At 65.5% G+C, this 12,550-nt stretch overlaps 6 protein-coding genes across 6 annotated transcripts; 3 read left to right on the forward strand and 3 right to left on the reverse strand.

Moving 5' to 3' along the window:
* Positions 1-525: 525 nt before the first annotated feature.
* Positions 526-1,607, reverse strand: LOC308183580 (feather keratin 4-like). Its single transcript, XM_080569792.1, has one exon. It carries the CDS (start codon positions 1,218-1,220, stop codon positions 768-770), a length of 453 nt encoding a protein of 150 aa, XP_080425918.1. The 5' UTR covers positions 1,221-1,607; the 3' UTR covers positions 526-767.
* A 53-nt stretch (positions 1,608-1,660) lies between these two features.
* LOC308183626 (feather keratin 4-like) lies at positions 1,661-2,843 on the forward strand. The gene has a single exon (XM_080569840.1). The coding sequence runs from the start codon at positions 2,325-2,327 to the stop codon at positions 2,688-2,690; it is 366 nt and encodes a 121-aa protein (XP_080425966.1). The 5' UTR covers positions 1,661-2,324; the 3' UTR covers positions 2,691-2,843.
* Positions 2,844-4,620: 1,777 nt separating this feature from the next.
* Positions 4,621-5,670, reverse strand: LOC308183574 (feather keratin 4-like). The gene has a single exon (XM_080569786.1). The coding sequence runs from the start codon at positions 5,313-5,315 to the stop codon at positions 4,863-4,865; it is 453 nt and encodes a 150-aa protein (XP_080425912.1). The 5' UTR covers positions 5,316-5,670; the 3' UTR covers positions 4,621-4,862.
* Positions 5,671-5,764: 94 nt separating this feature from the next.
* Positions 5,765-7,939, forward strand: LOC308183618 (feather keratin 4-like). Its single transcript, XM_080569832.1, has one exon. The coding sequence runs from the start codon at positions 6,420-6,422 to the stop codon at positions 6,783-6,785; it is 366 nt and encodes a 121-aa protein (XP_080425958.1). The 5' UTR covers positions 5,765-6,419; the 3' UTR covers positions 6,786-7,939.
* A 776-nt stretch (positions 7,940-8,715) lies between these two features.
* Positions 8,716-9,410, reverse strand: LOC308183568 (feather keratin 4-like; the record flags this gene model as incomplete). Its single annotated transcript, XM_080569780.1, has 1 exon — positions 8,716-9,410. One exon carries the CDS (start codon positions 9,408-9,410, stop codon positions 8,958-8,960), a length of 453 nt encoding a protein of 150 aa, XP_080425906.1. The 3' UTR covers positions 8,716-8,957.
* A 1,089-nt stretch (positions 9,411-10,499) lies between these two features.
* LOC308183616 (feather keratin 4-like) lies at positions 10,500-12,034 on the forward strand. The gene has a single exon (XM_080569830.1). The coding sequence runs from the start codon at positions 10,515-10,517 to the stop codon at positions 10,878-10,880; it is 366 nt and encodes a 121-aa protein (XP_080425956.1). The 5' UTR covers positions 10,500-10,514; the 3' UTR covers positions 10,881-12,034.
* The last annotated feature ends 516 nt before the right edge of the window (positions 12,035-12,550 follow it).

Below are 12,550 nucleotides of genomic sequence, written 5' to 3' on the forward strand. Positions count from 1 at the left end.
AAGTTTGGTTTGACTGCAAGCTCTGCTAATTGTATAGAAATTGCCTGCTAAAGATAAGCTCTGCTCACTGCTGGGCTGTGAGGGAAAAGCTCGGAGCTGAACGGTGCCCTGGGAGAAGTTCAGGTTGGCTCTTAGGGAGAAGCTCTTTCTTCAGCTAAGGGAGTGTGTAAGCCCAGGAACGGGCTGGGCAGGGAAGTGGTTTGGACTAGGCTTAGGCTTCGTTCAGGTCGCACTGCGTGGAGGCGGCAGTTGGCGTGCTGCTGATCCTCGCTCGGGGTTCCCCTCTGTTTCAGGACCTTGTATGGAGCGGCTGGAGGCAGCCCTGCTGGAGCCGGGGAGCAGGCTGCTTTCAGGCAGGGCCCTGGGAAATGGACTGCAGCCCTCAGTGTGGGAGTCAGGGCTGCCAGGGCCTTTTGCCAGGGCGTCCCGGCTCTTCGGGGGGCTGGGAGATCGAAGGGGCCATGTGCAGGGGGAGGGAGCCCTGGAGCCCCCGCGGGGCCTGGAAAGGAAAGGCAGAGGCAGGCATTGGATGCAGGCTTGCTTTATTGTCAAGGCAGGAAAGGACACAAGCACAGAGACGCGAGCAAGGCCCAGACAGGCAGGTGGTGCCTGGGGCTTCCAGAGAGGCGTTCTTCCTTCAGGCTTCTCCCAGGCGGTGGCCGGCACAGGGCCAAGAAAGGGCCCTGGGGGGCAGCACTGGAGGAGTCACATGTCTGTGAAGAGGAGGAGGAAGGACGAGGAGGAGAAGAGGTGGCACGGGCCTGGCTTTAGCAGGGCCCACAGGTGTCCCACAGCTTCTTGCTGTAGCGCGGCAAGAGGTAGGGGCTGCAGGCGGGAGAGGCGTAGGGCCTGCCAAAGGTACAGAGACCCCCCGAGCCCTGGGTGGCCCCCGCGCCGTAGAGGCCCCCCAGCCCCAAGGAGCCCCCAAAGGCGGGTGCCCCGGAGGAGCCCACCACGGCTTGCTGGGGGAAGGAGCTGAGGATGGGGCCGGGGAAGGTGACGACGACAGGGGGTGGCTGGATGAAGGCCGTCGAGTCGGGGCACTGCCGCGCGCACAGCTCGTTGCAGCTCTCAGCGATGGGCTGGGGGACGGCGACGCTGGTTTTCGGCGCGTACAGGTCGTTGCAAGCCATCTTGGTGTGAGAGAGCTGAGCCTGCAATGCAAAGCCCCCAGGGCCGGTGCTGTGAGTGAGGAGATGCCCTGGCAGAGCAGGGCCCATGCCCCAGCCAGGGGGCTCCCTCCTCAGCCCGCCCCGGCTCTCCACGCCTGCTCCCCGTGTGCCCGCGGCCCTCGCCTGCCCCCACAGAGCCCCTCTGCCCACAGCGCCTCCGGCAGGGCTCCCGTGGCCAGGGAGCCCCACGCCGGACCCTGCCCGAGGAGGCCCCACCACCCACCCTTTTCCCGAGCAGAGCCAGGCAGGAGCAGCGGATGCCAGCGCTTGCCCAGGACCACGCTTTTATGGGGGCTGGCGAGTGCGGGGAGGAGCTGGCCGCGCTGGGGGCACGTGGCCCATGGTGGCCGAGCCCCGCACTCCTCCCTGCACGCCACGGGGCTGTTGTGCTGACGCCTGTTCCTCACCAGCCCCCACCCGCTCCCTCAGCCCCTGCAATTACTCCGCTCGGACGCTCGCCAGCCCTCACCTAATGGGCAAATTAGCCCCGCTGCCGTCTCATCCCCTGCGTGCCTAAGAGGGCAGGGAGCGTGACAAAGGCGGGCTGCCAGCACCCTGAGTGCCACAGCTCTTCCCCAGGGGCTTGGTCTCGGGGCGGCCCCGTGCCCGCTGTGGAGAGCCCCAGGGCAGAGCCGCAGGGTCGCGGCGCTGGGCAAGAAGCAGCCACACGCCAGCGCCTCCATGACGTACGCACTGGAGTTGTTATCTCCAGAGGGGCGAGGTGACGAAACGCCAAATCAAAGGCGCTCCTCTCGGGCACTGCCTGCTCAGCACCACGCATTTGGCCCGCCAAGTGGAAAGGGGAGGGAAGCCAGCAAAGGGGCCTGTGCTGGTCCGGACAGGGGATGCTGACTCAGGGAGGGCAGGAGCAGGACAGCCTGGCCTCGGCAGGAGGGAGTGCCGCCTCTGCCCATTGGCCCAGCGGGCGCTGCGCAATGGCGGGGCCTGGATAAAAGCTCGGCCTGTGCGGGGCTCTCGCAAGCACTGCTCTGGCCACCTTCTGCTTGGGGAACAGGGTAAGTCTGCGAGCGCTTCTCCTCCTCCCCCGGCTCCTGCCCCTGGCCCCTACGCCTCGGCCTGGGCAGCTGCCCTCTACTGCTCCCTCGCATCGCACTCTGTGCCCTCTTGCAGAGCACCGTCCAGTCCCGCAAGATGGCTTGCTACGACCTGTGCCCGCCAAAAACCAGCGTCGCCATCCCCCAGCCCATCGCTGAGAGCTGCAACGAGCTGTGCGCGCGGCAGTGCCCCGACTCGACGGCCTTCATCCAGCCACCCCCTGTCGTCGTCACCTTCCCCGGCCCCATCCTCAGCTCCTTCCCCCAGCAAGCCGTGGTGGGCTCCTCCGGGGCACCCGCCTTTGGGGGCTCCCTGGGGCTGGGGGGCCTCTACGGCGCGGGGGCCACCCAGGGCTCGGGGGGCCTCTGCACCTTTGGCAGGCCCTATGCTTCTCCCGCCTGCAGCCCCTACCTCTTGCCGCGCTACAGCAAGAAGCTGTGGGACACCTGTGGGCCCTGCTAATGCCAGGCCCTGCCCCACACCCCCTGCCAGCTGCCCCGACGCATGGCTGACCTCGTGGGCACGGGGTGCTGAGGAGCGCTGAGCATCTGCAGCCCCAGCCAAGGCCTGGGCAATGGCAGTGCCGGCCCCTTTGGCCTCTCCCGCCCTCTGCTGCATCCTGTTTCCTCCACAGCCAGGGCCTTGTGCCCGGTTTGCCCTCTGCTCTCCCCCTCTCCCTTCCCCCTTCCTGCTCTCTGCGGCAAGAGCAGGACCCTTCAAGGCCTGTGGGGCCCATGGGCCAAGTCCTCCCGAGCCGCACTGCCGCACCGCCGGGGCTTGCGCAACCAGAAGCCACGCTCTGGAAAAGATCCTCTGCCCCCCCGACACGCCGCAGCCAGCCTCGCTGGCTCCTGCCCCTGCTCTCTGTCCACTTCTCCTGCCGTGCTGGGCACAATAAAGGTTTCCTGCATCCACTTCTGTCTCTCTCTTCCTCTCTCTGTGTTCCGAGTCAGGAAAGCAGCGGTGGGGGGGCGTAGCGGAGGCTCCGGGGGAGGGCAAATGCTGGTGCTGAGAGGCCCAGGCCATTAGGGCAGAGAGCAGGAGAGGTGCTGGCAGTTCTGCTTTGCCTGGCCTTCTCTGCCCGGGAGCGTGACCAGCTCTGCCAAGTGGCGCTGCTCCGCAGAAGCGAGGCACCGTCTCTGGCAAGAAACGCAGAGGAAGATGCCGGAGAGCAGGGATGGCTGAGCGCTGCACGCGGTGAGAGCATGGCCGGTCCCTTGCTGGAGGGCAGCCTTGCAGAAATGGCCCTGGGGCTGGTGGCCGCCCAGTGGAGCAGGAGCCAGCAACGTGCCTTGGGGCCGTGAGCGCTCCCCCCTGCTCCTGATCATTGGCAATAGGGTTAGCAGCAGCCATAAGACGTAAGGGCGCTGAGCATGGGTCGCCCCCTCCCCTTCTGTCTCCCCCTTTGTGGCCCCAGGCTGAGGTGACACCTCTTCCCAGGCAAGCCTCCTGCTGGCCTTGGGATTAAGCCCATCAGTGTTAGCACAAAGCCCACGTGTTGGATCCTTGGGTGTGGTGACGCCCGTTAAGGAAGAGGGAAGTGGCCCAGCTCAGGGAGCACTGGCTATAAAACGAAGCGGCAGCAAGCCCCAAGTGGCACTCAGGCTGGAGCTGCTGCTGCTGGCTGGCTGGCTGGCTGGCTGGCTGGCTGGCTGGAAGAAGCCTCTGCTCCCTCGGTGCTCAGGGCTGCCTGCAGCGTTGTCTTCTTCCTTTGAGTAGAGTGAGTTCTTTCCGGTCAAGACTGGCTCTAGCCTGTGGTGGTGGTGTGGTGGTGTTCAGTAAGGATTTGGCAGAGGGTCCGCGTGACTGATCTGTCTAGGAAATGCAAGAATCCTAGATGACAAGGAAGCCGAGCTGGTTCCTAGAAGTTTGGTTTGACTGCAAGCTCTGCTAATTGTATAGAAATTGCCTGCTAAAGATAAGCTCTGCTCACTGCTGGGCTGTGAGGGAAAAGCTCGGAGCTGAACGGTGCCCTGGGAGAAGTTCAGGTTGGCTCTTAGGGAGAAGCTCTTTCTTCAGCTAAGGGAGTGTGTAAGCCCAGGAACGGGCTGGGCAGGGAAGTGGTTTGGACTAGGCTTAGGCTTCGTTCAGGTCGCACTGCGTGGAGGCGGCAGTTGGCGTGCTGCTGATCCTCGCTCGGGGTTCCCCTCTGTTTCAGGACCTTGTATGGAGCGGCTGGAGGCAGCCCTGCTGGAGCCGGGGAGCAGGCTGCTTTCAGGCAGGGCCCTGGGAAATGGACTGCAGCCCTCAGTGTGGGAGTCAGGGCTGCCAGGGCCTTTTGCCAGGGCGTCCCGGCTCTTCGGGGGGCTGGGAGATCGAAGGGGCCATGTGCAGGGGGAGGGAGCCCTGGAGCCCCCGCGGGGCCTGGAAAGGAAAGGCAGAGAGGCAGGCATTGGATGCAGGCTTGCTTTATTGTCAAGGCAGGAAAGGACACAAGCACAGAGACGCGAGCAAGGCCCAGACAGGCAGGTGGTGCCTGGGGCTTCCAGAGAGGCGTTCTTCCTTCAGGCTTCTCCCAGGCGGTGGCCGGCACAGGGCCAAGAAAGGGCCCTGGGGGGCAGCACTGGAGGAGTCACATGTCTGTGAAGAGGAGGAGGAAGGACGAGGAGGAGAAGAGGTGGCACGGGCCTGGCTTTAGCAGGGCCCACAGGTGTCCCACAGCTTCTTGCTGTAGCGCGGCAAGAGGTAGGGGCTGCAGGCGGGAGAGGCGTAGGGCCTGCCAAAGGTACAGAGACCCCCCGAGCCCTGGGTGGCCCCCGCGCCGTAGAGGCCCCCCAGCCCCAAGGAGCCCCCAAAGGCGGGTGCCCCGGAGGAGCCCACCACGGCTTGCTGGGGGAAGGAGCTGAGGATGGGGCCGGGGAAGGTGACGACGACAGGGGGTGGCTGGATGAAGGCCGTCGAGTCGGGGCACTGCCGCGCGCACAGCTCGTTGCAGCTCTCAGCGATGGGCTGGGGGACGGCGACGCTGGTTTTCGGCGCGTACAGGTCGTTGCAAGCCATCTTGGTGTGAGAGAGCTGAGCCTGCAATGCAAAGCCCCCAGGGCCGGTGCTGTGAGTGAGGAGATGCCCTGGCAGAGCAGGGCCCATGCCCCAGCCAGGGGGCTCCCTCCTCAGCCCGCCCCGGCTCTCCACGCCTGCTCCCCGTGTGCCCGCGGCCCTCGCCTGCCCCCACAGAGCCCCTCTGCCCACAGCGCCTCCGGCAGGGCTCCCGTGGCCAGGGAGCCCCACGCCGGACCCTGCCCGAGGAGGCCCCACCACCCACCCTTTTCCCGAGCAGAGCCAGGCAGGAGCAGCGGATGCCAGCGCTTGCCCAGGACCACGCTTTTATGGGGGCTGGCGAGTGCGGGGAGGAGCTGGCCGCGCTGGGGGCACGTGGCCCATGGTGGCCGAGCCCCGCACTCCTCCCTGCACGCCACGGGGCTGTTGTGCTGACGCCTGTTCCTCACCAGTCCCCACCCGCTCCCTCAGCCCCTGCAATTACCCCGCTCGGACGCTCGCCAGCCCTCACCTAATGGGCAAATTAGCCCCGCTGCCGTCTCATCCCCTGCGTGCCTAAGAGGGCAGGGAGCGTGACAAAGGCGGGCTGCCAGCACCCTGAGTGCCACAGCTCTTCCCCAGGGGCTTGGTCTCGGGGCGGCCCCGTGCCCGCTGTGGAGAGCCCCAGGGCAGAGCCGCAGGGTCGCGGCGCTGGGCAAGAAGCAGCCACACGCCAGCGCCTCCATGACGTACGCACTGGAGTTGTTATCTCCAGAGGGGCGAGGTGACGAAACGCCAAATCAAAGGCGCTCCTCTCGGGCACTGCCTGCTCAGCACCACGCATTTGGCCCGCCAAGTGGAAAGGGGAGGGAAGCCAGCAAAGGGGCCTGTGCTGGTCCGGACAGGGGATGCTGACTCAGGGAGGGCAGGAGCAGGACAGCCTGGCCTCGGCAGGAGGGAGTGCCGCCTCTGCCCATTGGCCCAGCGGGCGCTGCGCAATGGCGGGGCCTGGATAAAAGCTCGGCCTGTGCGGGGCTCTCGCAAGCACTGCTCTGGCCACCTTCTGCTTGGGGAACAGGGTAAGTCTGCGAGCGCTTCTCCTCCTCCCCCGGCTCCTGCCCCTGGCCCCTACGCCTCGGCCTGGGCAGCTGCCCTCTACTGCTCCCTCGCATCGCACTCTGTGCCCTCTTGCAGAGCACCGTCCAGTCCCGCAAGATGGCTTGCTACGACCTGTGCCCGCCAAAAACCAGCGTCGCCATCCCCCAGCCCATCGCTGAGAGCTGCAACGAGCTGTGCGCGCGGCAGTGCCCCGACTCGACGGCCTTCATCCAGCCACCCCCTGTCGTCGTCACCTTCCCCGGCCCCATCCTCAGCTCCTTCCCCCAACAAGCCGTGGTGGGCTCCTCCGGGGCACCCGCCTTTGGGGGCTCCCTGGGGCTGGGGGGCCTCTACGGCGCGGGGGCCACCCAGGGCTCGGGGGGCCTCTGCACCTTTGGCAGGCCCTATGCTTCTCCCGCCTGCAGCCCCTACCTCTTGCCGCGCTACAGCAAGAAGCTGTGGGACACCTGTGGGCCCTGCTAATGCCAGGCCCTGCCCCACACCCCCTGCCAGCTGCCCCGACGCATGGCTGACCTCGTGGGCACGGGGTGCTGAGGAGCGCTGAGCATCTGCAGCCCCAGCCAAGGCCTGGGCAATGGCAGTGCCGGCCCCTTTGGCCTCTCCCGCCCTCTGCTGCATCCTATTTCCTCCACAGCCAGGGCCTTGTGCCCGGTTTGCCCTCTGCTCTCCCCCTCTCCCTTCCCCCTTCCTGCTCTCTGCGGCAAGAGCAGGACCCTTCAAGGCCTGTGGGGCCCATGGGCCAAGTCCTCCCGAGCCGCACTGCCGCACCGCCGGGGCTTGCGCAACCAGAAGCCACGCTCTGGAAAAGATCCTCTGCCCCCCCGACACGCCGCAGCCAGCCTCGCTGGCTCCTGCCCCTGCTCTCTGTCCACTTCTCCTGCCGTGCTGGGCACAATAAAGGTTTCCTGCATCCACTTCTGTCTCTCTCTTCCTCTCTCTGTGTTCCGAGTCAGGAAAGCAGCGGTGGGGGGGCGTAGCGGAGGCTCCGGGGGAGGGCAAATGCTGGTGCTGAGAGGCCCAGGCCATTAGGGCAGAGAGCAGGAGAGGTGCTGGCAGTTCTGCTTTGCCTGGCCTTCTCTGCCCGGGAGCGTGACCAGCTCTGCCAAGTGGCGCTGCTCCGCAGAAGCGAGGCACCGTCTCTGGCAAGAAACGCAGAGGAAGAGGCCGGAGAGCAGGGATGGCTGAGCGCTGCACGCGGTGAGAGCATGGCCGGTCCCTTGCTGGAGGGCAGCCTTGCAGAAATGGCCCTGGGGCTGGTGGCCGCCCAGTGGAGCAGGAGCCAGCAACGTGCCTTGGGGCCGTGAGCGCTCCCCCCTGCTCCTGATCATTGGCAATAGGGTTAGCAGCAGCCATAAGACGTAAGGGCGCTGAGCATGGGTCGCCCCCTCCCCTTCTGTCTCCCCCTTTGTGGCCCCAGGCTGAGGTGACACCTCTTCCCAGGCAAGCCTCCTGCTGGCCTTGGGATTAAGCCCATCAGTGTTAGCACAAAGCCCACGTGTTGGATCCTTGGGTGTGGTGACGCCCGTTAAGGAAGAGGGAAGTGGCCCAGCTCAGGGAGCACTGGCTATAAAACGAAGCGGCAGCAAGCCCCAAGTGGCACTCAGGCTGGAGCTGCTGCTGCTGGCTGGCTGGCTGGCTGGCTGGCTGGCTGGCTGGAAGAAGCCTCTGCTCCCTCGGTGCTCAGGGCTGCCTGCAGCGTTGTCTTCTTCCTTTGAGTAGAGTGAGTTCTTTCCGGTCAAGACTGGCTCTAGCCTGTGGTGGTGGTGTGGTGGTGTTCAGTAAGGATTTGGCAGAGGGTCCGCGTGACTGATCTGTCTAGGAAATGCAAGAATCCTAGATGACAAGGAAGCCGAGCTGGTTCCTAGAAGTTTGGTTTGACTGCAAGCTCTGCTAATTGTATAGAAATTGCCTGCTAAAGATAAGCTCTGCTCACTGCTGGGCTGTGAGGGAAAAGCTCGGAGCTGAACGGTGCCCTGGGAGAAGTTCAGGTTGGCTCTTAGGGAGAAGCTCTTTCTTCAGCTAAGGGAGTGTGTAAGCCCAGGAACGGGCTGGGCAGGGAAGTGGTTTGGACTAGGCTTAGGCTTCGTTCAGGTCGCACTGCGTGGAGGCGGCAGTTGGCGTGCTGCTGATCCTCGCTCGGGGTTCCCCTCTGTTTCAGGACCTTGTATGGAGCGGCTGGAGGCAGCCCTGCTGGAGCCGGGGAGCAGGCTGCTTTCAGGCAGGGCCCTGGGAAATGGACTGCAGCCCTCAGTGTGGGAGTCAGGGCTGCCAGGGCCTTTTGCCAGGGCGTCCCGGCTCTTCGGGGGGCTGGGAGATCGAAGGGGCCATGTGCAGGGGGAGGGAGCCCTGGAGCCCCCGCGGGGCCTGGAAAGGAAAGGCAGAGAGGCAGGCATTGGATGCAGGCTTGCTTTATTGTCAAGGCAGGAAAGGACACAAGCACAGAGACGCGAGCAAGGCCCAGACAGGCAGGTGGTGCCTGGGGCTTCCAGAGAGGCGTTCTTCCTTCAGGCTTCTCCCAGGCGGTGGCCGGCACAGGGCCAAGAAAGGGCCCTGGGGGGCAGCACTGGAGGAGTCACATGTCTGTGAAGAGGAGGAGGAAGGACGAGGAGGAGAAGAGGTGGCACGGGCCTGGCTTTAGCAGGGCCCACAGGTGTCCCACAGCTTCTTGCTGTAGCGCGGCAAGAGGTAGGGGCTGCAGGCGGGAGAGGCGTAGGGCCTGCCAAAGGTACAGAGACCCCCCGAGCCCTGGGTGGCCCCCGCGCCGTAGAGGCCCCCCAGCCCCAAGGAGCCCCCAAAGGCGGGTGCCCCGGAGGAGCCCACCACGGCTTGCTGGGGGAAGGAGCTGAGGATGGGGCCGGGGAAGGTGACGACGACAGGGGGTGGCTGGATGAAGGCCGTCGAGTCGGGGCACTGCCGCGCGCACAGCTCGTTGCAGCTCTCAGCGATGGGCTGGGGGACGGCGACACTGGTTTTCGGCGCGTACAGGTCGTTGCAAGCCATCTTGGTGTGAGAGAGCTGAGCCTGCAATGCAAAGCCCCCAGGGCCGGTGCTGTGAGTGAGGAGATGCCCTGGCAGAGCAGGGCCCATGCCCCAGCCAGGGGGCTCCCTCCTCAGCCCGCCCCGGCTCTCCACGCCTGCTCCCCGTGTGCCCGCGGCCCTCGCCTGCCCCCACAGAGCCCCTCTGCCCACAGCGCCTCCGGCAGGGCTCCCGTGGCCAGGGAGCCCCACGCCGGACCCTGCCCGAGGAGGCCCCACCACCCACCCTTTTCCCGAGCAGAGCCAGGCAGGAGCAGCGGATGCCAGCGCTTGCCCAGGACCACGCTTTTATGGGGGCTGGCGAGTGCGGGGAGGAGCTGGCCGCGCTGGGGGCACGTGGCCCATGGTGGCCGAGCCCCGCACTCCTCCCTGCACGCCACGGGGCTGTTGTGCTGACGCCTGTTCCTCACCAGCCCCCACCCGCTCCCTCAGCCCCTGCAATTACCCCGCTCGGACGCTCGCCAGCCCTCACCTAATGGGCAAATTAGCCCCGCTGCCGTCTCATCCCCTGCGTGCCTAAGAGGGCAGGGAGCGTGACAAAGGCGGGCTGCCAGCACCCTGAGTGCCACAGCTCTTCCCCAGGGGCTTGGTCTCGGGGCGGCCCCGTGCCCGCTGTGGAGAGCCCCAGGGCAGAGCCGCAGGGTCGCGGCGCTGGGCAAGAAGCAGCCACACGCCAGCGCCTCCATGACGTACGCACTGGAGTTGTTATCTCCAGAGGGGCGAGGTGACGAAACGCCAAATCAAAGGCGCTCCTCTCGGGCACTGCCTGCTCAGCACCACGCATTTGGCCCGCCAAGTGGAAAGGGGAGGGAAGCCAGCAAAGGGGCCTGTGCTGGTCCGGACAGGGGATGCTGACTCAGGGAGGGCAGGAGCAGGACAGCCTGGCCTCGGCAGGAGGGAGTGCCGCCTCTGCCCATTGGCCCAGCGGGCGCTGCGCAATGGCGGGGCCTGGATAAAAGCTCGGCCTGTGCGGGGCTCTCGCAAGCACTGCTCTGGCCACCTTCTGCTTGGGGAACAGGGTAAGTCTGCGAGCGCTTCTCCTCCTCCCCCGGCTCCTGCCCCTGGCCCCTACGCCTCGGCCTGGGCAGCTGCCCTCTACTGCTCCCTCGCATCGCACTCTGTGCCCTCTTGCAGAGCACCGTCCAGTCCCGCAAGATGGCTTGCTACGACCTGTGCCCGCCAAAAACCAGCGTCGCCATCCCCCAGCCCATCGCTGAGAGCTGCAACGAGCTGTGCGCGCGGCAGTGCCCCGACTCGACGGCCTTCATCCAGCCACCCCCTGTCGTCGTCACCTTCCCCGGCCCCATCCTCAGCTCCTTCCCCCAGCAAGCCGTGGTGGGCTCCTCCGGGGCACCCGCCTTTGGGGGCTCCCTGGGGCTGGGGGGCCTCTACGGCGCGGGGGCCACCCAGGGCTCGGGGGGCCTCTGCACCTTTGGCAGGCCCTATGCTTCTCCCGCCTGCAGCCCCTACCTCTTGCCGCGCTACAGCAAGAAGCTGTGGGACACCTGTGGGCCCTGCTAATGCCAGGCCCTGCCCCACACCCCCTGCCAGCTGCCCCGACGCATGGCTGACCTCGTGGGCACGGGGTGCTGAGGAGCGCTGAGCATCTGCAGCCCCAGCCAAGGCCTGGGCAATGGCAGTGCCGGCCCCTTTGGCCTCTCCCGCCCTCTGCTGCATCCTATTTCCTCCACAGCCAGGGCCTTGTGCCCGGTTTGCCCTCTGCTCTCCCCCTCTCCCTTCCCCCTTCCTGCTCTCTGCGGCAAGAGCAGGACCCTTCAAGGCCTGTGGGGCCCATGGGCCAAGTCCTCCCGAGCCGCACTGCCGCACCGCCGGGGCTTGCGCAACCAGAAGCCACGCTCTGGAAAAGATCCTCTGCCCCCCCGACACGCCGCAGCCAGCCTCGCTGGCTCCTGCCCCTGCTCTCTGTCCACTTCTCCTGCCGTGCTGGGCACAATAAAGGTTTCCTGCATCCACTTCTGTCTCTCTCTTCCTCTCTCTGTGTTCCGAGTCAGGAAAGCAGCGGTGGGGGGGCGTAGCGGAGGCTCCGGGGGAGGGCAAATGCTGGTGCTGAGAGGCCCAGGCCATTAGGGCAGAGAGCAGGAGAGGTGCTGGCAGTTCTGCTTTGCCTGGCCTTCTCTGCCCGGGAGCGTGACCAGCTCTGCCAAGTGGCGCTGCTCCGCAGAAGCGAGGCACCGTCTCTGGCAAGAAACGCAGAGGAAGAGGCCGGAGAGCAGGGATGGCTGAGCGCTGCACGCGGTGAGAGCATGGCCGGTCCCTTGCTGGAGGGCAGCCTTGCAGAAATGGCCCTGGGGCTGGTGGCCGCCCAGTGGAGCAGGAGCCAGCAACGTGCCTTGGGGCCGTGAGCGCTCCCCCCTGCTCCTGATCATTGGCAATAGGGTTAGCAGCAGCCATAAGACGTAAGGGCGCTGAGCATGGGTCGCCCCCTCCCCTTCTGTCTCCCCCTTTGTGGCCCCAGGCTGAGGTGACACCTCTTCCCAGGCAAGCCTCCTGCTGGCCTTGGGATTAAGCCCATCAGTGTTAGCACAAAGCCCACGTGTTGGATCCTTGGGTGTGGTGACGCCCGTTAAGGAAGAGGGAAGTGGCCCAGCTCAGGGAGCACTGGCTATAAAACGAAGCGGCAGCAAGCCCCAAGTGGCACTCAGGCTGGAGCTGCTGCTGCTGGCTGGCTGGCTGGCTGGCTGGCTGGCTGGCTGGAAGAAGCCTCTGCTCCCTCGGTGCTCAGGGCTGCCTGCAGCGTTGTCTTCTTCCTTTGAGTAGAGTGAGTTCTTTCCGGTCAAGACTGGCTCTAGCCTGTGGTGGTGGTGTGGTGGTGTTCAGTAAGGATTTGGCAGAGGGTCCGCGTGACTGATCTGTCTAGGAAATGCAAGAATCCTAGATGACAAGGAAGCCGAGCTGGTTCCTAGAAGTTTGGTTTGACTGCAAGCTCTGCTAATTGTATAGAAATTGCCTGCTAAAGATAAGCTCTGCTCACTGCTGGGCTGTGAGGGAAAAGCTCGGAGCTGAACGGTGCCCTGGGAGAAGTTCAGGTTGGCTCTTAGGGAGAAGCTCTTTCTTCAGCTAAGGGAGTGTGTAAGCCCAGGAACGGGCTGGGCAGGGAAGTGGTTTGGACTAGGCTTAGGCTTCGTTCAGGTCGCACTGCGTGGAGGCGGCAGTTGGCGTGCTGCTGATCC

The sequence above is a fragment of the Anser brachyrhynchus genome (genome assembly GCF_964034855.1).
Source record: "Anser brachyrhynchus genome assembly, chromosome: 28".
NCBI lineage: Eukaryota > Metazoa > Chordata > Aves > Anseriformes > Anatidae > Anser > Anser brachyrhynchus.

Bases quoted from the DNA above. Each gene is read 5' to 3' on its own strand.
- LOC308183574 (XM_080569786.1), bottom strand. From the start codon at position 5,315: ATGGGCCCTGCTCTGCCAGGGCATCTCCTCACTCACAGCACCGGCCCT.
- LOC308183616 (XM_080569830.1), top strand. From the start codon at position 10,515: ATGGCTTGCTACGACCTGTGCCCGCCAAAAACCAGCGTCGCCATCCCC.
- LOC308183626 (XM_080569840.1), top strand. From the start codon at position 2,325: ATGGCTTGCTACGACCTGTGCCCGCCAAAAACCAGCGTCGCCATCCCC.
- LOC308183618 (XM_080569832.1), top strand. From the start codon at position 6,420: ATGGCTTGCTACGACCTGTGCCCGCCAAAAACCAGCGTCGCCATCCCC.
- LOC308183580 (XM_080569792.1), bottom strand. From the start codon at position 1,220: ATGGGCCCTGCTCTGCCAGGGCATCTCCTCACTCACAGCACCGGCCCT.